The 26,462-nt window shown below is 37.8% G+C and overlaps 3 protein-coding genes across 4 annotated transcripts; 1 reads left to right on the plus strand and 2 right to left on the minus strand.

Annotated features, from left to right (window-relative positions):
- The first annotated feature begins 531 nt into the window (after nt 1-531).
- Nucleotides 532-16,405, plus strand: LOC102310539 (ankyrin repeat domain-containing protein 66). 2 transcript variants are annotated; one of them, XM_042222437.1, is made up of 4 exons: nt 532-706; nt 2,860-3,088; nt 3,199-3,266; nt 16,326-16,405. In XM_042222437.1, the coding sequence occupies exons 1-4, from the start codon at nt 568-570 to the stop codon at nt 16,403-16,405; spliced, it is 516 nt and encodes a 171-aa protein (XP_042078371.1). In that variant the 5' UTR covers nt 532-567. The 2 variants fall into 2 exon arrangements, with proteins under 2 accessions (XP_042078371.1, XP_005926191.1); XM_005926129.3 differs by lacking the exon at nt 16,326-16,405 and having other exon boundaries at nt 536-706; nt 3,199-3,346.
- On the minus strand, nt 3,631-10,484 carry LOC102313251 (adhesion G protein-coupled receptor F4). Its single transcript, XM_005926138.3, has 15 exons — nt 10,352-10,484; nt 10,096-10,248; nt 9,896-10,002; nt 9,728-9,786; nt 9,514-9,638; nt 8,923-9,144; nt 8,437-8,694; nt 8,203-8,340; nt 6,587-6,695; nt 6,305-6,380; nt 5,882-6,067; nt 4,236-5,555; nt 4,102-4,143; nt 3,792-3,827; nt 3,631-3,711 (listed from the first exon to the last, which is right to left on the minus strand). The coding sequence occupies exons 1-15, from the start codon at nt 10,461-10,463 to the stop codon at nt 3,652-3,654; spliced, it is 3,003 nt and encodes a 1,000-aa protein (XP_005926200.3). The 5' UTR covers nt 10,464-10,484; the 3' UTR covers nt 3,631-3,651.
- LOC102310337 (adhesion G-protein coupled receptor F3) lies at nt 16,400-22,160 on the minus strand. The gene is made up of 7 exons (XM_042222436.1): nt 19,851-22,160; nt 19,554-19,629; nt 19,148-19,339; nt 17,287-18,606; nt 17,153-17,194; nt 16,843-16,878; nt 16,400-16,762 (listed from the first exon to the last, which is right to left on the minus strand). The coding sequence occupies exons 1-7, from the start codon at nt 19,985-19,987 to the stop codon at nt 16,703-16,705; spliced, it is 1,863 nt and encodes a 620-aa protein (XP_042078370.1). The 5' UTR covers nt 19,988-22,160; the 3' UTR covers nt 16,400-16,702.
- Nucleotides 22,161-26,462: the final 4,302 nt, after the last annotated feature.

Consider the following 26,462-nt stretch of genomic DNA (forward strand, 5'->3'; position numbering starts at 1 on the left):
TACTCGTTACTTGAAAAAAAGTAATCAGATTACAGTAACGCGTTACTGCCCATCTCTGGAAGGGATATATGTGTGGCAGGTTCAAAATGACTAAAGTCAAGAAAAAATGTACTGGGGTAATAAATGTGCTTCATGTAGGCCCATTAGATCTGGGAATTGTTTGTCAGCAGATGTGGAAAACCAGTATAGAGTCATGAATGTGAATAAAATAATGTTGTAACTAATAAAGCAATTAATTAAGAATCTGGCTATATCTGTGAAGCACAGGACACTTAAAATGTTAGCCTGATTTATTTCCACACTAAAAACAGACACAATGTGGATTGTGTTACCTTTATTTACTTGTTATAGCACATAAAATGAGTTTTCACTTCCTAAGACAGGCTAGCCTTACTTAAATCGCGTCCTTGCTGTTTTTGAATAACAATAATATATTTTTATTAATATATTATTATTATTATTGATAACGATCTAGACACGCCCTGGTTTCCTTTCCGCATTTTTACCTTCAGGTTAGGAGCCATCTAGTGTTGATCCGTTGCTAGGATCCACTGTTGCTAGGTTAAAATGTCAGAGTTGCACCAAGCTGCAGCAGCAGGCGACTGTGATCAAGTTGAGGAGCTTCTGAGGGAAAATAAGTGCAATCCCAACCAGAAAGACATCGACTGGTACAGCAAGACACCTCTCCACTGGGCAGCGGCTAAAGGTAGTTCGTTAAATACGTGAAAATGAGGCGTATCCGTGTCCCCTGGTGACTGCGCAAGTCTTGGGCTCAAATTACCTGTTCGCATTCGCTGGAAAATGAAAAATGTGATTAGACCACGTGTACGCTGTTTATGCAACATAAATGTTAGTGTCAGTACACTAAACTGCGCTTTATACCGTGCGTAAAAACGATTTAGGCACAAAGTCGGAATTCATGAATATTTGTTAGAGCTGCCTTTTCACTAAATATTTAATACAGTAGACAGCATTCATTAAAAATACTTTGGAAACAGTTTCTCCTTTAATAGCCATAAAGATGACGATTTTTCTGTAAAAGCTTGACAAAAAAAAGCCCTTTCCTCAATTCTATTGATTCAACATTGAAATCTGACATTAAATCAAAATTTTAAACTACATTAATATTGAAACAATATCAGAGTCGGATAAAATACATTTTAAAGTTCAACATTGATGTTGAACATTTATTTTATATCAATTTTTCACCCTTAAAAGTGAATCAGTGTTGAATTCTGATGTTGATTTTTCCATCACTTTTGCATGCTCCGTTAATAGTGAAGCAACAATGAAATAATCCTTTAAAAATCAACAGGACTAATACTAAACCACTGCAAATTACCATCAGCATTTAAACCTGTGCATAAGACAGTTGTGTATGATCTAAAAACAGGATAACCATTATCTGTTAAACATTATGTTACAATTTAACATGTCCATTACGTTTTATCTTTGCATCAATTAAGAACAGTTTATTATATAAAAACTTTTTTTTTTTGTTCAGTGTATTATTTTGAATTCATTGATTCTAATTTACTCTGGAATGGGGCTGGATATTGGGTGTCCTGCACCACCCATCTGATCTGGAGCATATAGGAGCCATTCCTGCACTTGTTGGGCAAAGGCAAATTCAGAAACTGCATTTACCCTCAGCTGCTGAGTCAGGCCATCTGAGACAAAAAACAAAAAGTGAGCCAACATGGGAGCTACAGGCCAACCTTGTAGTTTGCTAAGAATCAGAGTTTTGAGTTGCTGCGTCCAGACCAGTCTCTAAATATTCAACAATGTCTTTTTTGGACTTGTATGTTAAAACTGTGATTACACACTATAGCCAATTTTTCAGGTACACCTTTTCAACATCTCGTTTATTGTCATTTCTAATGAGCCAATCAGATTGCAGAAACGCAGTACTTTTAGGCATGTGCAGCACTGTACAAAAGCCTTGCACTACACCTCATTTCTTTATATTTTGCTTCCAAGGTGCCAGACTTGTTTGTAAATTTTTACCGAAACCACTACCTTGACCTCAGCAATAGTTTTCCAGTGTTTCAACATTATTTGGACATGCTTGGCCTGCTTTTTTACTCATTTTCAGTCCGGTCCTTGTACCTGACCATTTTTAGAGGAATCAAGGAAAAAACGTGACTGGACTTTTCTTGAAGATGTTTCGCCTCTCATCCGAGAAGCTTGTTCAGTTCTAAGATCAAATGGTGGAGAGTCCCAAGTGCGAGTTGTCCCTTAAGAGGGTCATTGACCCACTATTGATGAAAGGTGGCTTTTTCACACACACGCAATAGACAAAGACAACATCTCCCAAGATTTCAAACATCGAGAGGTCTCTTTTCAGGTTTTCTGGCTATTTAGGGCGAGGCAAGGTCTCACAATGGTTTCACCCAAAACCTCTGCTATGGCCCACACCCTTTTTCACACCTTGAAAAAGGGTGTGGGCCATTATTAGCAAAGGTTTTGGGTGAAGCCATTGTGAGATTCTCCACACTGCTGGAGTAAATATACTTCGTTACTGTACTTAAATAGAATTTTCCGTTCTCTGCACTTTACTTGAGTATTTATGACTACCTTTTTACTTTTTCTCCCTACATTTTTAAAGAAAATCTGTACTTCATCATCACTACAGGAGAGGAGACGCATGAAAAGAGTGGCTTTTTGTGTGTCAGGCATGCTCCTAGCTAAAGGTCCAGCTGCTGTTTTTTACAGGGAGAGAAATGAGTGAGCCAAAACCTTAAGGAGGGTCCCTGAAAACATTTATAAAACACTCTGCACAATAATTTTCCCAATAGCCCTAATTCATCAAATTAAGTATTCTTAACTTGCTCACAAACTAATTATATCTTTCCATAGGACACACAGAAATGGTGAGGATACTTATAAAGCATGGAGCCAGACCATGCCTGAGGACAGAGTATGGGTGGACCCCTGCCCATTTTGCTGCAGAGTCTGGTCGGCTGGCAGTGCTGCGGTTGCTGCACTCACTCCATGCACCTATTGATAAGGAGGACTGCTGTGGAGACAAGCCAGCGCGTATAGCCGAGATATACGGACACCAAGACTGTGTTAGATTCCTTAAAAAGTATGACATGAAGCCCGGTTCTCAAATTGTTGTAATTTTAATAACAATAAACTATATATAATATAATGCTTGTACATGATTAATATATGGTCTTGTTTTGTGTGTTACAGAGCAGAGATAGAGTGCGAGGTTTATCGCAAGCTATCAGCGCGAGAAGGGGTTTCAGTGGATGACACAGATGAGGAGTGGGCAGAACGGGACAAAGAAAACTTAAAAACTGAAACAAGATGTGAGCCCAAATCCCATTTACAGAAATAAAATCCTCACGCAGGTTTTCTTCTATCCTTTCAGCTGAGAGTTTTCCTTCAGCTCTTCACTGCTAAGTGCTATTTAAAACATGCAATGTACAGTATTATTAAAGCACATTTCATATGAATATGTATATTGAACAAAGAAAGACAGATAAGTGTAATAATTATTAAAACTTCTGATTTGTATTACTGCAAGTAAAACAAAATAAACAACAAAGAAACAGTCACATCAAAGAGTAAATGTAGCTCATGAATCAAATATATTGGATTTAAATGTAGTGTTTTGTGAGTATACATGTGTGCAGGTGTTGTTTAGGAATTTTTAGTTGTTGTTTCCAAATTTGTGGAGCTTTCGCTGATGGTTGGTGGAGCCTGCAGAACAGAGGAAACAGATGTGCGTCATTCATTATGAGTTACCACGGTTATTTACGAACAAGCTGTGGTTCACTTACTTTTTTCCTGAAAGAATTCAGCAGTGCTTCACGGGTCTGTGAAAATCAGAATAAAAACATTTGATGAAAAGATTTCCAAGGATATTTTTGATGACTGTTGATAATAATTTCATTAAAATAATTGAAATAACACAGAATTAACCTGAGAACAACTACAACAATAATGACATTGATTCAGCTGTGGATTTTAGATCATGCGTTCCTGCCATTGGCTTCAAACTTTAAATATATTCAAATGTTATCACAGTGATACAGCAGCATCTAACTAAAACTAGGTAGGCCTCTTATCTCTAGAAGTAAATGACTTTACCATTCTGTCCCCCAGGCACGTGGTCAACAAAATAAACAAACCCTAGAAATGAAAAACAAGCATTTAAAAAAAAAAAGTAATACTTTTAGCAGAACAGATATTGAGTCTGATCAGTTTAATAATTGTGACCATACCTGGAATGCATTGAGCACAACAAAAGCGTAGTTCACAGCTAAAGTCACAGCTCCAGCTGTGAGGTCCAGAATAAATGTTGCAAATCCAAAAATCCATGGCAAACCAAAGATTGGAGTCAGAAGAATAACTGATCTCAGGACAGTTTTGGCGGCCTGTATTTCTTTCTCATGAGACTTTTCTCTGATCCTATGGTCCAAAAGCTTCATGATTACCACTATCATGGCAAACAAGTTGATGAAAACAATTATACCAACTGGGAGAATGAATGTATAGATGGTTCCTTTCAGAAGTCCAGAATAAACCAGCCAACATGTTTCCAAACAGAAATACGCGCCTTGAGCGCCGCCCTTGTTGGTGAGAAATGTGATGAAAACAATGAGAAAAGGACAAACGTAGCCCAGGACCAACGAGAACCTCAGATAGGTTTTCTTGCCCACTTTGTGAAACAGGAAAACTGCCTGATGAAGGAGCATGGTGCTCAGGCTCAACATCCAAAAGAACATGGCCAGGTAGCAGAAATGCTTCAGAAGAGCTGCAATTCTACACCAGATTTCTGAAATGATCTCTGGTTGAGAAGATGCCAGAAAACAGCAATCTGCCACCAGCAAACAAAGAGAAATGTTCACGTGGGCGGTGTGGCGCAAATGTAGAGTATTTGTCTTGACTACTTTGCTCCAGACGATCAGTTCTATCAGGAGGCTGATAACGAGTGACACCACTGATGCAGAAAGTCCAGCGTACGTTATCTCGGTCATGTAAGGGATTTCAATGGGATACCGAGACATCAGAATGGCAAATGAAGTCAGATGATTGCAAATGCACTCGTCAGGTTTAGAATCGCCCCCCCATACACATCCTTCATCTGTCCAATTGCTCTGGTTGTAGTTCCATGAGACACATTGCAATTTAACATGGCGACGCCTTGGTGTGAGCAATGGGAACTTTAGTGTAATCTCAAGGTTTTCTTTTCCCCATTGAGTGGTTGTTGACACAACAATGCTGTTGATGTTAAATGCTTCTGTTGTATTGGGCAAATAGTCCTGCAGGTATTTGAATCCAGCTGTTTTTACGATGCCATTTCCTGAGTTTTTAACAGTGACTGTGGCATTGAACACCGTATTGGTGCATTTATCTTCGCTGCATGTCTGTACATGCAAGTTAGTTAGATTTGAATCATTACTTATGTTTGATATCGCAATTAAATTCTCAACTGACTGCAGATATTTCTCAGCCAGGCTCTTGTTACTTTCAGGATCCGGTTTATTCCACGAGTTTCCAAGAGACCCATCCAGCAGATTACTAGATGAGGCCAGGAAATTCTGAAAAGAAAGACAAAGGTTTGCAGCTCATATAGCTGTGATGTTCCCATTAAAGATTAATCATAAAAAATGAGTTAGTTGTCACTCGTCAGCAGCTGTTTTATGGTATATGGTTTAAATGAGCAATGAACTTGGTGTAAAAGTTAAATAGTGAGACTGTACTACTAATGTATGTAAATAGCAATAAATACATTGACCAATACTGGAGATTTGTTTCATTGTAACTCTTAAGGATTGTAACTTTAAATACAAGTATTTATGCTTATCGATCTTAATGTTTTTAATGTTTTTAAATAGTAATAAGAAAGATATTCTTTGGTGCTTACGTTACTTGTGGTTGTGTCATTTACACCATGGTCTGTCAGAATGATAGACATGGTGCTGATCACTTGAACTGATGCATTCAAATTGGGAAACGTGTTAATAGTCTGTGGATTTTGAGTGGCATTGGTAAGACTAAAAAATATTGACTCTGCGTTTTTTTCTAATGCCCCAAGTCCAGTGCCAGAAATCTGTAACAAGAGCACATATGCATTAGTCAAGCTTAACTGTGTCAGATGTAACTGTGTCAGCGACTTTAACAAAAACACTAGAGTACTTTCCATTTTCCTGTCCTGTAAAAATAGCAAAACAGTTGGATAATTTGTTGCTTTATATTAATACGATTACTTTCCTTTCATGTGTAAAAAACAAAATCAAAAAATAAAAAGTGATAAGATGATAACCTCAGTTATAAAATTTAGGCTTACCGCTGCATTTTGCAGTATATTGTCGAGGTCGAAGTTCACACATTTTGATTCTTCTTTTCTCCATATCCCCTCCAAGCTGAAAATATTAATTAAAAAAATTTAATGTTACACATAAATTCTAATATATATACTGCTTAAATAATTTCCTTAATCAAAATGCAAACAATTATAGTTTTTGGACAGTAAAAGAAACAGAACTTTTAATCCAAATAAATAAATAAAAATAAATTATTATTATTATTTACATTATTACATACTACACATGATTGGTTATATTCTTACTCGCATTTCCTTGTTCTTTGCCCAGCAGAGTTTTTGCATTTTAAAACTGCAGTAAAAGTAGCTTTTGTGTCTTCCCAGTCACCTTCAGCTGGACAGTACTTATCATTTACTGTTTTAGGGAAGAAAATTTCATATAGTTACAAAGACAATATTCTAAAACTGTTAAAACTGAATTTGTCACAAAAAAAATTTCCTGTAAAGCATACAAATATATAAATATTTGATCCTTCAATGAAGTAATAAGTATTTCCAGAATTTAGTCATGACTGCACAATCCTTGCCAGATTTTACCCAAATGTATTTTACAATGTAGTATAATTCAGTATGTCACAATTACTATATTATTATACACTAATATCGTGCACCCTCTTTCAATTGCAAGGTTTTATATATCCATCCATTCGCTTCCGCTTATCCTTTTCAGGGTCGCGGGGGGTGCTGGAGCCTATCCCAGCTGTCATAGGGCGAGAGGCGGGGTACACCCTGGACAGGTCGCAGGGCCAATATATACATCCTTTATATATCAGGATGTAATTTAAAAAACTTGTCTGGACTATAGAAAGTTCTGAAATTATATAATTGCAACCTCAGATAAACAAATGGCCTCACATGCAACTCTAGAAACTAACACAGTACAGATTAGTTCATGGTTGACTCAGTGACTGTTCCATCACAGGACCTGGACATCAACCCTTCACTGTGCTGACAGTTGGCATGAGCTGTTTGTGATGATATGTTGTGTTTGTTTTTTGCCAGAACTTCTCCCCTCTGGTCTTGACCTTTCAAAGGACATTGTTCCTGAAGTCTTGTAGTTTGTTCAGTTGCAGTTTTTCAAACCTAAGCTGTGCTGCCATGTTCATTTTTTAGAGACGAAGATCACTCCTGACAGCCTTTACAAAACAAGCCATACTTATTCTTCTTTTTCCAATTGTATTCTGATTAACTTCAACATTTAACATGCTAACTGAGGCTCATAGAGTCTAAGATTGACTTTGCAAGAATGTGCCCTCCTGGGAAGATTGACAGCTGTTTTTAATATTTCTGACTTCGAATATTTTGCAATGATAGACTTCAAATTGTTTGTAAATGGCCTTATAACCCAGCCCAAGATGGGGAGTAACAGTTGTTGATGTCTTTTTGCTTTTTTTTTTTGCATTAACACATCACTGAATTCTCCAGACCAGCAAAGTGACAAAACATCTGCTTTTACTGAGGCGCTCACACTTACTGACAGCCTGTTAATCTATACAAAATACAAATATAAACAAAACCCATAATAACATATGTGTGTCTTAGAGATACATATGTGACTTCTTTTTAAACTTGTATATCTTTTATTTTTCTTGAAATGAATTAGGAATCGTTTTGGGGCATTTAAAATGATTCATTTGACTGTTGTCTTTAAGGTAAGTAATCATTTAAAAATGTTTCAGGCAGTTTATGTTAAAATATCAGAACCTGTTGTTGTGAACTGGCACAAATGAATGAAATCAGATTCATTTGTTTGTTGAAAGTTTTATAGTTACTTAGTTCTTTTTTTTTTTTTACTTCATTGTGGGATCATTTGTGGGTAATTATGCCTTCAATAATTCCCATTGCAAAATACAAAGACATACCGGAAATGATATTGAAGCGCACTGTAGCCTGTCTTACATTCCCAAGTCTGTTGGTAAATGTACACACTCTTGTATCTACACTTGTTCTATGAGCACAGATGATTATTTTACTAGTTGTATAAACTAGTATGTTGCCGCCTGCAAGAATTGAATATTCATGTCATTTATTTTCAGAACAATTTTGCATAATAAATATTTAAATTGAAATTAAATGAGACCAAATAAATTACTTACTCTGAGTTTCTAATTGGCCTTTGAGACCTCCATCCCATGTGACAGTATAAGGTTCAGTACTATTGCTTATCTCACATTTGGCTTTTGCTTGGAGAATATCATTTTCGGTTTTACAGCGTGGAAATGATGGCTCCGTGAAGACGTCAATGTTCGGTAATAGTGCTACATCCAGTTGAGCACTGGCTTTGTGTAACATGTTGACTGTACAGCCTGATGTGATGCAATTACCCGTTTGGTGATAGATACATGAGAACTGTCCTAAGAAGCAAACACAAGTGGGGTTAAAGCCAGCAGATTTTGTGATTTAGGTTGATGTTCAATTCTGGATTCTTTTCATTCTGTTTGTTTCTGGTCCATAGAGGGGTGGTTGGAGGGGGGGGGCTTTCACATGTGTGTTAAAAGTGCATTTCTTCTGTTTTGCCATCATTGTATCATCTTTAATTATTAACAGTACCAATAATAATATAATGGAACATTCATACATACCATTCCAGAGTTCTGTGACGTTACGGAGGTTGACTGTACTGTTAGTTCGTGATGATGTATAAACTGTTGAAACTGTTCCAGTAGTTATGTCATATTGCCCTTTGCTATTTATTATACTCCATTGTGGGTAAATTTTCAGGTCCTCTTTGGTTGTGCATCTGATCACTTGGTTGGTGGCATCATAAGGCACAGGCATTGGTGGCATCTTTAAGTTGACAAGACCTGTGGAGGAAAAAATAATAATAATGAAATTTCAGTCCCTGAAACTTAAAAACCTATCCAGTGCTGTGAACACCACAGATTGAAGGTACTGTTTTGGAGCAACAGAATAAATCTTAAAATTATTATAAACTAAAACTAGATGCATAAAGATCTGTGACTTTCATTTTATCTTCATCAGAGTAATGATTGCATCCATAACAAATCTGATTTCACTTTGGGTTTTGTTTTTTTGTTTTTTGGTGGACAGAAAATGATGATCATGGAGAACTAAGGAGAGAACAGAATTTACAGAATTTTTAAACTCACATGTTGGAAAGAATTTCTTGCATACAGTATACAATGCACCCCTCTGCAGCAAGATTACATTACCTGAAGTCTCCATATCAAGCGAGGCGGACAGACTTTGGCCAATCTTTACTGAATTACTTATCAGAGCTTGTGAATCGATGCTGGAGGCGATGATTATTTTAAAGTCTGCAATGACGCTACCAATCCTTCAAACAAACAAAAAAAAGAGTGATTTTACATTTTTATTAGATAAATGTAAAAACAGAATATTTTATTTGTAATTGCACGAATATACCTGAATCTTGTAATGTTTAAAAAGTCAAATCCCCACAGAGTGCTGTACACTGTTTTCATCTAAGAGGTAACAAAGGATGGAAATAAAGTGAATAACAGTAATTTCTATTTTCAAGGTTAAAAATAAAGCTGTATACATTTAAATGCATTTTGAGAAAAACATTATCACCTTTGTCAACAACCCATCACTGCAATTTGCATATTTAGGGTTTGTTATATCTTCCAAACAATCTGTATATGTAGACCCCTGCAGTCTAAGAGACCCTGTGATGGTAACTGTGAGCAAGAAAATGTCATTTTGGGGGATGCTTTTAACCTTGATGCTCACAAATAACCAGATGTGCAAAAACAGTTAAATTGACTTAATACCTGTGGTGTTTAGGACACATTTTGCATCTGCACTTTTATCCAAAGTGCATGTTGCATTGCCACAACATTTTGGATTAGACTGACAGAAAGTGTCGTTCCATCTGTGGTCTGGTTTGCATTCACATTCTTTGCTGCCGGTACCATTTGTGCACACTTATGAGGACAAGAATTATTCAGGGTTAGAGTTAGAGGTTATATAAGCATTTTCATACTTCATAAATCACAGCATGATGTGGAAGATTGGAAATTAGTTTACCTGTTGTCATTACAGGTGCTACAACAAATGTATTGTTACACGTAAAATTCTTCAGGATGCTCGTGATATTTGCAATTGCACTTTTGTCTATTATCAGTTTGGCATAAAGCATTTGTGTTGAATTATCAGCCTGTGAAAGAAAAGTGATTCCATTTTTTTCTTCTTTTTTTATTTTATTTCATGATACAGTTGAACTTTAAGATCAAAATGTGTAATTGTGTGTAATCAACAAACCTGACAGAAGTTTATGCCCAAGATGTAAAGAAATAAAAAGGTCCACATCCTGTTTTGGGAAAAATAAATGATATTTTTAAAAAGCATTTGGAGTACACAGCATGCTATAATTAAAATATTCCGCTTCAAAACAAATGAAGGTGATGCATGAAAAAGATTTTCTGTCACTTTATCTTTCCCGTTTTGCACACATGAGAGAGGAAAAAAAACACATTTGAATATGATGCAGTACAAAGAAATCCGCTTATCTCGAAAGAACAGTTAAACTGTGCAGGTGTATCTGATAAAGTGTGTGTGTGTGTAGCTTGTATTACAGCACTAGCTCTGTAAACAAGTAAGTTCCTAAAAAATTGGATGATGTGTAAAAAGGCGGTGCAATGATTGGTAATCATTTGACTAAATATAGTTCAAGTACAACATAAACACCTTTTTTGGGGAGAAAAATATATCCGCAGCAAGCTACAAAATACTCTAAGAATGAAAAAGAAATGTAGATTCTATGTTGTATGATAGACATTAAATAGTAAAAACAAATCCACACACAAGAGACAAAGCTGAACTCTAATATAGAACGGCCATTACTGTTGAGCCTGGAATTACAAACCGTTCCATCCATCCATCCTGCCAGGCTATCACACAGAGGAACTATTCATGCCCACATTCACACCTCCCTCCAGTTTAGAGTATGTTAACCTAACTTAGCTGTCTTTTGAATGTAGGGTGTGGCGTACCCTGTGGCAACTCACGGCATCACGGGGAACTCATGCAAACTCCAGGCAGAAAGCTCCAACAGGCTGGTGACTTAAAACCCAGGACCTTCATGCTTTTAATTAACAGAGCTAACCACTCCATCACTGTGCAATCCAATTTAAAAAGAGATGTGATATAATACTATGTATGGAAATCACTGCTTGGGCTCAAGAACACTTCTGAAAGACTCATTACAGCAAGACCATGTCAGACCATATTTTATGTGGTTGTGTACAGTATGGCTCCTAAACTGGCCTGTCCAATGTCCAAATCTTTCACACACTGCAAACATGTGGACCACAAAAGCAAAAAAGGTGATGCGGCACAGCCTTCTTTAACCCTCTCAGGCTCAAATTAAGTTTTAGTTGCTAATGGACAACCAAGTCCTGCAGTGGTACTTCTGAGTAAAAAAAAAAAATGTATGTGGGGTAATCAGGTTGTTAGTTTTTAACCGTTGCAAATCGGCAACGCCTGCCTGGAGAGGGTTAAAAATATTTTTTAAAAAGGTTTTAGATTTTTTTATGTTTTAGGTTATATCATTTATACTCAAGCAAACCAAGCGATTCAGAATCTGAAAACTTTATTAATCCCAGAGGAAGTTTTGCAGTCTCAGTTTCTCCAAGATAGTAAGGACATGATCGAAAACTGCCAATATTAATAGTGTAAAAATGCTCTAATATAAATATCCTGATATATTACACAAAAAAAATTACATTTAAAGCTGACACTGAGGCGCTTATCAGACCGACAGCCAGAAATCATACCCACAAATCAGCATCAAACTTCAAATACATTTACAAACAATTCTGGCGGAGCTCACGGGCGCATCACTGCAACCCCCCCTGGCTTCTGCTCCGCGGCTGCTGAGTGAGCCCTAATCTGGGACTCTCCTCAGCTCTTTCTGGGACAGTGGCGCGGCTGCCCCTCTGTTGGTCTTCCTTGGTCTCTTGTGTTCTGGGGGCCTCTGGATGTCTGGAGTTTTGATCTCCTCCATATCTGCTTCATGCCCTGGAGGACGGGGCTGTGGCCCCCCCACACCCTCTAGCAGATCATTACATGAAGGAACCTTTTAAAAAAAACACAAGCGCGTCCATGCTCACAGGTGTACACACGGGTGATCACACCCACAAACTACACCCTTTTTGGCTCCTACCTCAAAGCACACTGTGTTCTGTTGATCTTATGTGCTGCACAATAATGTTTAATATTTAGTATTTACTGTCATATTCCCATATATCATTGTGATGTTGTTTATTCTATTACTCTTGTTCTCTTCTGCTTGTTTTCTTTTTTCTTTCTCAGCAGGTGATCCAGGTGATCGATAGATGCATTTTCTTTTTCTTTCTCTGCCCATTCTGTTGGTTTTTGTTTTTTTGCCCTTTTCCCCTGTCCCTCTTCTCAGCTGTTTCTCTTTCTTTCTCCCCTTCTTTCCCCCAGTCAAGTCTGTCCCGTATTCAGCAAGTGAAAATAAAATAAACAAAAGGTGAATCAAATGGACCATTATGGCAAGGCTGGGATGGTCAATTTGGTAAAGTAAATCTGTTGGGCATCTTTCTTTGCCTTTAGACAATAATTCTGATGGCAAAAGAGCCAAACGGGACAGGCAACAAAAAAACAAAAAAACAAAAACAATCCCAAGTTTCAAAACACTATTTTCAATTCGTTTTAAATGATACTTTACACACATATCCAAACATTTTTGTGAAAGCGTCACTAACCTGCTGTACAAGATGGTAGACGGACCCATCGGTGCTCAGAAATGATGAACTATCAACTGATGGAGCTCTCCCTACAGCAACTTACAAGGTCGGCAGAAGACTAAAACCTGGTGTCTAGTAATAGGAGTATATGATGAGTTACTGTAAGAGGTTACTGCAGATACACATGCAAATTAAAAAGACTTATGAAGGACTAATTTGACTTTCAAAAATAGAATGAATGATGTTGGTGTCCATAGTTTTAGCATATATTTTCACTTCGAAATTATGCGTACAGAAAAACATGCAATGGCATGCTCACTTTAAAGTCTGTTCTAGTTTTCATCTTTGCTTTGTGCTGTTTGCTTAGCGTTCTGATAGAATGCTCTTATCTATGCATAAAATGTATAATTTACATGAATCTAATGTCTTTGATATACTGTTTGTTGATAAGGGATTGATAACGTTGACATTTTCATATATGAAATAATTTTTTATGATTTAATATATGAAAACCACTTTATTTTTTTACATCTGTCACGTTTGCCTTCAGTTGGGATTGGCATGCAATCCCTCGATAACCTGTATTATATTTATTCAACATCCAACTTGCTGCTTCACACTAGTGTAGGCGTGTGTTAATGTGATGTTTATTTACATGCTTTTGACTGTATGTAGGAAATTCTTTTGGATTTCTTGGAGTATTTCATCGTGGACTGGGAGAAAATACAAATGATAAACGGTAAATTACAAGAGTTTGTCTGAAAATTTAGCAGGAGATAAATTGTGGCCTATGGTTAGCCACAAGTAGAAACTAGCCAAATTAATGTTTCACGGGGATGTACTTTTGATGTTACTTTAGTGGCAAATCAGCACACTACCAAGCATCTATATTTATTTTTACATTATTTACATTATTATATAACCTTTTTGTTGAGGACCCAGAGCTCTGTAATGCAGGGCTCCTAGTTTTTGGGTCCAATTTGCACAATCATTAGAGGCCTGAGCTTAAAACAAGGAACTTATTCACTCCAAGCATACAAATCTTCAGTCAAATTATATGTATCAGGAACTGACTGTTCATACGCTGGTAGGAATATGTGAATTGTACCCACATTACAGGAAATGTATTTGGAGAGTCAGGTATCTAACTCTTATTTTATTTTATTTTTTAAATAAAAACTTTACGCATCTCTAATTGCTGAACTCCTCACCCTGTATCTAAGGGAGGTGCTGAACTCCTCCACTTGGGGCAGCAATTTGGTCCTGACCCACAGTAAGCACTCTACCATTTTCCAGCTAAGACCTCAAATTTGATTCTCATTCTCACTCACATTCGTGTTGATTCTCATTCCCTCCACTTCACACTCGGATGCAAACCACTACAGTGAGAGCCAGAGGCCACCACCCGATAAACCACATCATCTGAAAAAAGCACAGATGAAATTCTGTACATAAAATTTATAAACAGAATCAAAGGGCAGCCCTGGTGGATGAAAACCACATTGTTCCTCCTGTATCTGAGGTTTGACTAAAGGGTCAACTCTCCTTTCCAGCACCCTCGCTATGGAGTGTGATCTCCCTGTAGTTGAAGCACAACCTCCAGTTGCACTTTTTAAAGATTGGACCCCGGTCTGCCAATCCAGAGGGACCGCCCCGTATCATCTCCACACCATGTTGCAGAGGTGTGTCAACCAAGACAGCCCACCAACATCCAGAGCCTTTAGGAACTCAGGACAAACATCCAAGGGACAAACCTGACATTATCAGTGAAGTAATAAACATACATTCTTAAAAGTCAAGGCAATATCTTCTCAAAGGACATATTTTACAACCAAACTAGTACTAAAAAAATCATCAAGTACAGAGAAAATATCACCATAAAATATTATTACTTTTCTTCCAATGTCAAAGCTCCTGAATATCACTTTTATATTAGCATAGTTCACCTGAGAAACCTTCAAGGAAGGAACTAACCATTTAAATTAGGTTTTTTATAATGTTAGAATACATGTTGCTCTATTTAACATGGCCAAAGTTTAAAATAATGAGGTCAGCATATGTGCAGGTAATTTTTATGATCCAAATGCTTAAGTGTCAGACAGCTTGAAAACAACCAGCCCATGAGTTTGTTTTTGGGAGGGTGTTTTTGTCCTTCTATTTGCTCTGTGGTGTCAAGGTGAAGGCAGATATTAATGAAATAACCACTCAGGGACTCAGCTCTGACTATATGCAGTTGACTCACTCACCTGCTGTTTGGGGGGGGGGGTCTCCAGTCAGAGGAAAACTTGCTTAAAGCAGTGAACACCCAAACTGAGGATTAACTGAAGAGGCCTAGTAAGTAAGGTTTATTTTAAAATGTGAATCGAGTTCTATTATAATTGAATAATATAATCACATTGACCTGGAAATGCCCATCAGTGATCATTAAATGAAGCCATCCTCCTATCTTTATCCGAGTTGCAGGGGGGCTGGGGCATAACCCTGAAGTGATAGATTTAAGAGGCAGGGTACATATATACACCGAAAGAAGGACAGGCGGCTGCTCGACTTGACTGAGATGGATGCCTTCCTCAAACCATGATCCAAAGCCGTCGAGATGAAATCACATGCAGTGTTGCGAGATTTAACATTGCTATATTATTGACTTACTTCACTCGAACATGATATGAACAACTTAATATACCCTCTCTGCATATCATGTAGTTTCTACACTATATAGTTACACTTAACTTTAAAGCATGAAGCGATTGTGTTGAATACACGCAAGATGCTTACAATGTGCCCATCCTCCTCTTAGTCACAAGTTCAGTATTAGAAATCATCATTAGCTCGCAGTAGATTAATTGGATGAGTAAAAGCCTGTGTATTATTATAAAATCTCTCAAAGGGTTATTACAGGTTTCTCTATCCTTGAAAAGTAAAAGATCCAGAGCCTATTTTTCAGGCTACTAACTTTTAACACAGTTAGTTACCAAGTGCACTGATTACAGTGGAGAACTGCTGCTAACGATGTGGCCGAGGTTTGTATTTCATCTGCAAGGCCACACAAGCAAGGACGCCGTCAGAGGGCGCAGGATCGGCATGGCAAGGACTACAAAGCAGTTGGAGCAGTATGACATAAAGCCCAGTTCACACCTCAGATTCTTGTCATTTTAATAACAATAACCAAGAGTATAATCTTTATACATGACGAGTATACATTCTTGTTTTTGTGTGTTACAGAGAAGAGACAGGGTGACATGTTTATTGTACACAAGCAGCCCGCGAAGGGGTTTCAGTGGATGACACAGATGAGGAGTGGGCAGAACGGGACAAAGAAAACTTAAAAACTGAAGCAAGATGTGAGCCCAAATCCCATTTACAGAAATAAAATCCTCACGCAGGTTTTCTTCTATCCTCTCAGCTGAGAGTTTTCCTTCAGCTCTTCACTGCTAGGTGCTATTTAAAACATGCAATGTACAGCATTATTAAATCACATTTCATATGAATATGTATATTGAACAAAGAAAGACAGACATGCATATAACAATTATGACAATTTCTGACTTGTATTACTCAAAATAAACAACAAAGAAACAGTCACATCAAAGAGTAAATGTAGCTCATGAATCGAATATATTTGATTTAAATGTAGTGTTTTGTGAGTATACATGTGTGCAGGTGTTGTTTAGGACTTTTTAGTTGTTGTTTCCAACTTTGTGGAGCTTTCGCTGATGGTTGGTGGAGCCTGCAGAACAGAGGAAACAGATGTGCGTCATTCATTATGAGTTACCACGGTTATTTACGAACAAGCTGTGGTTCACTTACTTTTTTCCTGAAAGAATTCAGCAGTGCTTCACGGGTCTGTGAAAATCAGAATAAAAACATTTGATGAAAAGATTTCCAAGGATATTTTTGATGACTGTTGATAATAATTTCATTACAATAATTGAAATAACACAGAATTAACCTGAGAACAACTACAACAATAATGACATTGATTCAGCTGTGGATTTTACATCATCCACTCCTGCCATTGGCTTCAAACTTTAAATATATTCAAATGTTATCACAGTGATACAGCAGCATCTAACTAAAACTAGGTAGGCCTCTTATCTCTAGAAGTAAATGACTTTACCATTCTGTCCCCCAGGCACGTGGTCAACAAAATAAACAAACCCTAGAAATGAAAAACAAGCATTTAAAAAAAAAAAGTAATACTTTTAGCAGAACAGATATTGAGTCTGATCAGTTTAATAATTGTGACCATACCTGGAATGCATTGAGCACAACAAAAGCGTAGTTCACAGCTAAAGTCACAGCTCCAGCTGTGAGGTCCATAATAAATGTTGCAAATCCAAAAATCCATGGCAAACCAAAGATTGGAGTCAGAAGAATAACTGATCTCAGGACAGTTTTGGCGGCCTGTATTTCTTTCTCATGAGACTTTTCTCTGCTCCTATGTTCCAAAAGCTTCATGATTACCACTATCATGGCAAACAAGTTGATGAAAACAATTATACCAACTGGGAGAATGAATGTATAGATGGTTCCTTTCAGAAGTCCAGAATAAACCAGCCAACATGTTTCCAAACTGAAATACGCGTCTTGAGCGCCGCCGTTGTTGGTGAGAAATGTGATGAAAACAATGAGAAAAGGACAAACGTAGCCCAGGATCAACGAGAACCTCAGATAGGTTTTCTTGCCCACTTTGTGAAACAGGAAAACTGCCTGATGAAGGAGCATGGTGCTCAGGCTCAACATCCAAAAGAACATGGCCAGGTAGCAGAAATGCTTCAGAAGAGCTGCAATTCTACACCAGATTTCTGAAATGATCTCTGGTTGAGAAGATGCCAGAAAACAGCAATCTGCCACCAGCAAACAAAGAGAAATGTTCACGTGGGCGGTGTGGCGCAAATGTAGAGTATTTGTCTTGACTACTTTGCTCCAGACGATCAGTTCTATCAGGAGGCTGATAACGAGTGACACCACTGATGCAGAAAGTCCAGCGTACGTTATCTCGGTCATGTAAGGGATTTCAATGGGATACCGAGACATCAGAATGGCAAATGAAGTCAGATGATTGCAAGTGCACTCGTCAGGTTTAGAAGCGCCCCCCCATACACATCCTTCATCTGTCCATTTGCTCTGGTTGTAGTTCCATGAGACACATTGCAGACTAACATGGCGACGCCTTGCTGTGAGCAATGGGAACTTTAGTGTAATCTCAAGGTTTTCTTCTCCACGTTGAGTGGTTGTTGACACAACAATGCTGTTGATGGTAAATGCTTCTGTTGTATTGGGCAAATAGTCCTGCAGGTATTTGAATCCAGCTGTTTTTACAGTGCCATTTCCTGAGCTTCTAACAATGACTTCGGCATTGAACACCGTATTGGTGCATGCATCTCCACTGCATGTGTCTATATGTATATTTTTTTGATCAGAATCATTACTTATGTTTGATATCGCAATTAAATCCTCAACTGACTGCAGATATTTCTCAGCCAGGCTCTTGTTACTTTCAGGATCCGGATTATCCCATGAGTTTCCAAGAGACCCATCCAACAGATTACTAGATGAGGCCAGGAAATTCTGAAAAGAACAACAAAGTTTTGAGGGTGGTATAACTACGATGCTTAAAATGAATCATAAAAGACTGAACTAGTCAAACTTTAACACATGCAGCTTCTTATCTGCTTCCCTAGTTGGTCATTGATTGACCCTCGATTTCTTTGAGTAAACCACTGTCAACACTAATAACTTGAGGTGACTGTTGTTGTAATTTGGCGCTATATTAATATAATTGATTTGAATTGAATTGAACAATGGCTAAGGTGGTGACATGTTGCTTCCTGTGGCTTCTTCACAATAAAAGGGACAGGGTTATTCAGCACCTGAACTCTTTTAATATGAAGTAACAGCAGCAGGAAATTCTTGATTTGCATTAGCAATGAACTAATTGTAAATAGTAAAACTGTTAATGTATTCAAAAAAGTGAATAAATAGATTGGAAATTTGTTTCCTTATAACTCTTAAAGATTCCAACTTTACGTACAAGTATTTATACTTATTCATTTTAATATTTGTTAAAGAATTTAAATAATAATAAAAATAAAGCTTCTTTGATACTTACTTTAGTTGTGGTTACATTGTCTACTACTTTGACTAGTCTAACTAGTTTGCCACTCATGGTGCTGAGTACATCAACTGATGCATTCACATTGGCAAAAGTGTTAATACGCACTGAATTTTGAGTGACATTGTTAAGGTTAGAAAATATTGTTTCTGCATTTTTATGTAATGCCCCAAGTCCAGTGTCAGAAATCTGTAACAAGAGCACATATGAATTAGTCAAGCCTAATTGTATCAGCTACAGTGAGTTTGACAAAAAGATGAACAACTTTCCATTTTTCTGTTGCGTAAAAATCTTGTTACAGTTGGAGAATTTGTTGCTATATTAAGTTTGAGATTATTAAGTTACTTTCCCATCATATGGAAACAATTTCTTAACATCAATTATGAAACGTAAGCTTACTTACTATTGCATTTTGCAGTACGTTGTAGAGGTCTGAGTTCACACATCCTGACACCTCATCTTCCCATTGCTTATTTGAGCTGAAAATATGAATTTTAATATTGAATATCTTAATATCTTAAGTGTCACAAATAAATGTTCACTTATGAACTGGTCAAATGATGTTCCCAGTCACAAATGCAAACAATCATTGTTGGTGGACTCTTGGAGCCATTTCAATACAAAAAAATAAATAAAAATAGTCAAACAAATAACTGATACATTATTACATAATAAATATGATCAGCAGTTGGATTCTTACTTGCATTTCCTTGTTCTTTGCCCAGCAGAGTTTGTGCATTTTAAGACTGAAGTGAAATTAGCTTTGGTGTCTCCCCATACACCTTGAGCCGCACAGTACGGGTCACCATCTGTTTTGGCGAAGAAACTTTCATACATTAACTAGGACAATATCAAAAGTTAATTTAGAGAATGGTGAGTTCAAATCAATTCCTGTTGCAGAAATTATATCCTATAATGTCTCATAAAAATTTGGTCTCTCCAGAAACACTCTCTCATCTTTGAAGTAATCAATATAGCCTGCATTCATTCATGATTCTAAAACACTCTCCTATTTTTTATATAATAAGTATAAGAAGCAATTTAATACTTTACCCCATTTTATTTTACACTCTACATATCACTATTACTATATCTATTATTACAAACTACTACTGTCATGGTAAAAAGAAAGTGCACCCTCTTTCACTTCAAAGGTTTTATATATCACAACAATATAAAATAAATCCTCTGGACCTTAACAGATTCACAACTATTTAACTACAACCTCAGATACACAACATTTTTAATACATTTATATTCTGTGTCATTATTTATGTAACAAAATTTAAGTTACATGCAGAAGCACAGTGTCCACCCTCATTAAGTACACCCCATGATTCAGTAGCTTGTAGAACAACCTTTATTGTGGACAAACCTCTCCACGTTGGTCCTGTCTTTTCAAAGGACAGTGTTCCAGAAGTCCTGTGGTTTGTTCAGATGCAACTTTGCAAACCTAAGCCATGTTGTCAATTTGTTTTTAAAGAGAAGAGTTGACTCCTGACAGTCCTTCCAAACAAGTAACACTCATTCTGCCTTTTTGTAATTATATTGTGTTCAACATTAACATTTAACATGCTAACTGCGTCTGAGATGTAGCTCTTGGGTTTTTATGTAATTTGTCTGCACAGTCTGACCTTGGGTTGCTAGGATGTGCACTCCTGAGAAGATTTACGGCTGTCTTGAACATCTTCCACTTGTGAGTAATATTTCAGATTGCTGAATGATGGACGTTCACTTGTTTGGTCTTAGAACCCCACCCAGGATGGTGAGTAACAGTTGTTCCTTTAAGATCATTGTTGGTGTCTTTCTTATGTGTTAACACACTACTGAATGCTCCAGATCAGCAAACTGATCTGCTTTTACAGAGGTGCTCAAACTTACTGACTTACTTCCAAACTTACTCATGGCAGGGTACGCCGGTGATTAGGAAGTAGACCCAAAAGCAGGACACGGAGGAGGACAAAACTGTGGTAAACTATAAGCGAGCTGTTTATTGTGGCTGATGAAAACCAGGAACATGCAACAAGACATTATCAACAGTGGCAAGAACTAAAACTAAACCTAAACTGGGCGAGACTGGCAACTATGAATGAACTATGACACTATGACAAAACTGTGATACCTGACCTGAACATGATAGTGAGCATGATAGAAACTGTGAGGAAAAACCAAGAGTTAAAACAATGAACATGCCCTGAACACAATCATGCAAAACACCAGAAACCCTGACATGACATGGGGGAAGTATAACAGATGACCTGACGATGACTAAACGGAAACACACGGACTAAATACACTCAACGGGTGATCAGGAGTAGAAAAATATGAGGGAACAGCTGACTAGAATGAACATAATGACGCCACAGTGGAAGTAAAACTAAAACAATGAACAAAAGTACCCTTCAAAGTAAAACAGGAAACATAATAAGACGCAGACATGACATGAGCTAAACAACATGAAACACAAGACAGACAACGACGTGGACATGGTGGACTGACGTGAAGAATGAACACTTTAGAAACATACAGAGGGAAAAGGGATACTGGAGATGAGGCAAGGACATAAGTAAGCACCTGAAGGGCGACAAGTGACACTTAACACAGGGGTTAAAACACAAGGGGAACTTAATCAACAAAATAACTAACATGGCAACCTAAAATGAGCTTTGGACAAATAAATGACAGCCAAACATAAACAATGAATATCAAAATACCAAAAAACTCAAAACACTGAGCCATACGGCTACAAATATCACTTCTTTTTATTTCTATTTCTTTTAATTTAATTGTAATTAATTATGAATACATTTTTGGGCATTTAAAATGGCAAATCTTTTGACTGTCCTTATTAAGGTAAGTAATTATTTATAAATATTTTAGTTGGTTTATCTTAAAATATCAGCAACTTCAGACAACTTTAGTGAAGTGGCACTTTTTGAATAAAACGAAATCAGATTTAAAAAAATTCATTTATTTCTGCCAAAGACAAGAACTTTGTTGTAAGATTTTTAAGCTATGTGTAATATCTGTAACTTAGCAATATGTTATGGAAAAAAGATCACAAAATGCAATAACTTACCGCAATGATGTTGAAGGGCACCGAAGCACTTTTAATTTGCCCTTTTCTGTTTTTAAATATACATGATGCTGTAGTTTGATTGTTGTTGTTTACACCACAGTTGATAATTTTTTGAGCCGAATAAATTTGTGTTTTGTCAGCTGCAAGAATGATACATTCATGTCATAGATTTTCATAACAGTTCTTGCAAAATAACTATTTTTGAAAATAAAATTATTTGAGCAAATATTATGTAAAAAGAAACAGGAAAAATGGAAATATCGCATACCCTGAAGTTGCTTGCAATAATCTTTGAGGCCGTCATCCCTTTGCTGATTTATAGGAAGGAGGGCGGTTGTGGGCACCAATTATAAAGAGTTTTCCCTCAGCGCTCACAGAGTAAGCGTATGTTATTAGTGAACTACACCGAATCTCGGGCGTGCCTAGATGTGTGAGTTTAAGAAACAGAACAGCGAATCCTCCAGTGTGTGTAAGTGGTGTTGTTGTCATAACAGAGATGAGAGAAATTACATTTGTAATGTGCACAGTGAAAACACCGAGAGCAACATGACTATCTATGATTAAGAATTGGGCTACATCCAGTATAATTCTAATTATCCATGCACCATCTAGTATGGGATAGTGGAGAAGAGTGGCTGTGTCGAATTGAGACGTGTGGCACTGTTACACTTCGGCACCAAATGATGCTTATTTGTGTGCGGTACTCGTTAATCGGGGGAGTTTGTGAGAGAAGACAGCAGTGATATTGTTCCCGATAGATAGACAGATGTGGAAGAAAACCACAAAGATAAACGGTGTGGTTATAAAGTTAGGTATCAGAAGTCAGCGCCATATTAGATTCTAATAACAGCTAGATAGATCGCATTACCGTGGAATTGTGTGTTTTGCATCGCTCAATCAAGTGGACGCTATATATTAACTAGACCGTGGTTGTTAACCCCAATATACATTTGAGCCTGAAAAATCCACTAGCTCTCAAGGTAGAAATTCTAGCTAGTGTGTAGAGCCAATTGCATCTTAACTACATTCTATTATCCTATCATTCCAGAGCGTAATAGCAAAGGAGCATGCTGAGAGAGAACGCAAATGGTGGCGGCAAGCAATTACATCAAATAAAATGGGCGAGATGCGGAGGTATCATAACGACGTCTGTATCATATGTCATATCCACCACGAGTGAGGATATCTGTAGTGCGAGCAAAGATGCTCATTATTCTCATTACTATTATGAAGTTATCAGCATCTCACACATGTTATCGTCAGCGGATACCATTACATATTACACTTTATATGTGTGTGTGTTGTCTCGATTTGTTGACGACATTAATTTTAATAAACCATGAGTCCCTACCACCAAGCTAGAGTACAGGGCGTGGACAGCAGAACAAATCAGCGTTTCCCGTGAGCCTGTCTGCATGTCAAGATCACCCACACTCAAAACGCACTGGAGTGTTGACTGCCTGAATAGTTTACATTGCGAATAACACGAGTAATGATGCCCCACGCTCGGAGACACTTGATGGATGCGGAATTGAACTCAGGATACCTTCTTGCTGTGTGGATACAATCTCTCAGGTTGCCATTTAATCAATGCCACCCACTGTGACTCGCTCTGCATTGTCTCAGCCTGTCCTGCTAGTGGTTGAATAGTTCCAATAAGGTCCAACTCCCCGTGTGCGCTTTTGAGCATCGCTGTTAGCAGTTTCCTTTGATGTCGACTCCCCATCTATAGAAGAGAGGAACCGTAGCATAGGGATAGCCCATCTCAGAGGCTTCAGATTTACTCGACCGAGGGACGCAGCCAAGCCGTAGAATGCAGAGAAGAGAGGCAAGATGAGCAAGAGGCACTGGAAAAAATCAGTTTAGTACCATGGCAAGGGACCCCACTGAATAATGAACATGTGGAAGAGCTGATGTAGGGTGCTGGACAAATGTTCTTAAAGAAGTTTTCACACTGCAAACATCAGCTTTATGACTCTGTACATAGATCAGTGATCAGGTCCATGGTTGGACACAGTCTGAGTGTTTAAAAGAAGAAACCTAAGAGGACGAGTAAACATTTATCCTTCATCACCTTTGAGTCAAAGGCAGAGGCTGAAACCTGAATCTGTAAATATACCCGCTGCACCAGCATCACACAGATGTAGTCATTTATACACACTGTTAGCATCCTACAACATAGGAGAATATGACAGGACGCACAAACATACAAGAGTTATGAAGTGCACGACCGACCCATGGGCCACCAGCAACATGGTGAGCATGAAATCAGCCTCACAGTGGCTCTGAGAGGCAAACAGACTGGAAGAGGAAAAAAGGAAAAGTCCTCATCAAACCAGACCCCAAGACATTATTTTAATTGTTTCACTCTTGATTATATAACTTTAGTTTAGTTTTATTCTTTTCCCTGTAAAAACACAGCCTTGGTCTGATCCAATGAAAATTGTACACCTAAATGCAGCCCAGTTATTGTTGTTGTTCACACCTGACGCCTGGGCTCCTAAGTTGTCCTCAACATCTTGCACTTTCATCCCTCGTTTTTGACTTCCTGCCATCTGTCTTCTCCTTGATATTCTTCTATAATGAAACCTGCAATCATTACAATCACCAGTGAGTCAGCTGAATGGTTAGCTGTAATTATGTATCTTTGCAGTAATAAACTCTAAGTTCCTTCCTCTCTTCCACACACAGCACCATCATCTGCACAAGGGGAAAATCCCATCCCACTGTCTATATTATGAAACACATCATTGATCATCAGTGAAAATAATCAATAATAAAGGACTGACTCTACTCCATATTCTACTTAGCACTTATTTCCTTCCTTCTGTCTTCTGTAGAGAAAATCCTTTCTCCATGTGTACAGTTGCCCTGTGATACCTTGATCTTCCCCACTTTAATAATAAACACTGTCCACATCATGTCATATATGCTTTATCATTATCATAAAACACTGCTACAACACTTTCTGTGTTCACTTGGGCTTTTCTCATTTCAACACTTCAAACTGCATCTATGACACTGCAGTGTTTTATACATTATACATTAGCATTACCATATTAAGATGTCACACAGTGGAAATTTGTATTTATACTTTATCTTGGTTTTATTCAGATGTTTAGTGCATGGTTTCATTCTGTGTGTTATTTGACATTTTTTTAATCCACTGTGGACTGGTAGGGCATGGGACAATTAGCTGATCATGATCACCTGCTGAGGCATGGGCGTGTCCAGAGGTGGCCTATCAGCTGTTTAAAGACCTATTAAAAGGAAGCACTGGAAGAAAGAGCTCCCAGATGTGACGCCTCATCTGGACATGGCCCAGTCAGCGTGACGTGGCGACACAGTCCCGACAGCAGCAACAGTAAGAGACAACAGTGTGGTTGGCAGGGTGATGTGGCCCCCGCACTGGAGGGGAATTTCTGGCCTGCTGGTGGACCCATAATGAACAGTCACCCTGGGTGGTGGGACAATTACATCAGGGGATTTTAGTGCATGCAGACAATTGTATTTTACCGGTTTTACAATTGTTTTATCTATAGTCTCAGTGGGAACTTTAGCGTGTTGACAACATGTTATCGTTTACGTTTCTGCATCTTGCATCATCTTTGTGCCCTGGGTTTCTGACTGACTTGCTCCCCCTTGTACCTAAAGAACCATCCTCTTAAGTAAGATATTCTGGTGCAACAGCTTTAGTGTCCACATTACACTAAGCATGTAGCTCACGTATTCAAAGTGTGTGAGACCATATATGTAGGCCCATATCATCATTCATATCACAGCTCTGCTCCACTGGTAGCACGAGTACCTGCTGATTCTAGTGTTGGGTGTAATGCGTTACTGTAATTAAATTACTTTTCCACTGAAAAAGTTGAGTAACTAATTACTGTTCATTTTTAGGTATTTTAATTTCAGTTACTTACAATGTACTTGCGTTACATTGTAAAATAATAAAACTGGCTGAATATCATTATTTAATTTCATTAATTTATCTTCTAAACGTAGAAGTAAACTCTGCCACTTTAACGTCTTGATGCATCTCAATCATCCAGGAAAGTAAATCTCCAAAGGTTGATTCTGTTCATCTGGACGTAGCGTTTTCTGGGAGAAACGTTTCGTCATCATCATCCAGGTGACGTCTTCAGTCTCAGCTGACTGCAGGTTTCAACCTTATAAACAGGACATTTGCATAATGACTGAAACCAGCCCACTGAAGGAACAATGGGCTGGGAG

Source organism: Haplochromis burtoni, unplaced genomic scaffold, assembly GCF_018398535.1.
Source record: "Haplochromis burtoni strain Fernald_Lab_line unplaced genomic scaffold, NCSU_Asbu1 Contig_85, whole genome shotgun sequence".
Taxonomy (NCBI): Eukaryota; Metazoa; Chordata; class Actinopteri; order Cichliformes; family Cichlidae; genus Haplochromis; species Haplochromis burtoni.

What these genes read in the sequence shown, in the direction of transcription:
- LOC102310539 (XM_042222437.1), top strand. Translation starts at nt 568, where the DNA reads ATGTCAGAGTTGCACCAAGCTGCAGCAGCAGGCGACTGTGATCAAGTT. An exon ending in CCACTGGGCAGCGGCTAAAG is followed by an intron (nt 707 to 2,859) that starts GTAGTTCGTTAA and finishes ATCTTTCCATAG; the next exon opens with GACACACAGAAATGGTGAGG. An exon ending in GGTTTCAGTGGATGACACAG is followed by an intron (nt 3,267 to 16,325) that starts ATGAGGAGTGGG and finishes TGGATGACACAG; the next exon opens with ATGAGGAGTGGGCAGAACGG.
- LOC102313251 (XM_005926138.3), bottom strand. Translation starts at nt 10,463, where the DNA reads ATGCTTTATGCCAAACTGATAATAGACAAAAGTGCAATTGCAAATATC. An exon ending in GTGATGGGTTGTTGACAAAG is followed by an intron (nt 9,787 to 9,895) that starts GTGATAATGTTT and finishes GTTACCTCTTAG; the next exon opens with ATGAAAACAGTGTACAGCAC. An exon ending in CGTGCCTGGGGGACAGAATG is followed by an intron (nt 3,828 to 4,101) that starts GTAAAGTCATTT and finishes TGATTTTCACAG; the next exon opens with ACCCGTGAAGCACTGCTGAA.
- LOC102310337 (XM_042222436.1), bottom strand. Translation starts at nt 19,987, where the DNA reads ATGTATGAAAGTTTCTTCGCCAAAACAGATGGTGACCCGTACTGTGCG. An exon ending in TTGTGCTCAATGCATTCCAG is followed by an intron (nt 17,195 to 17,286) that starts GTATGGTCACAA and finishes TTTCATTTCTAG; the next exon opens with GGTTTGTTTATTTTGTTGAC. An exon ending in CGTGCCTGGGGGACAGAATG is followed by an intron (nt 16,879 to 17,152) that starts GTAAAGTCATTT and finishes TGATTTTCACAG; the next exon opens with ACCCGTGAAGCACTGCTGAA.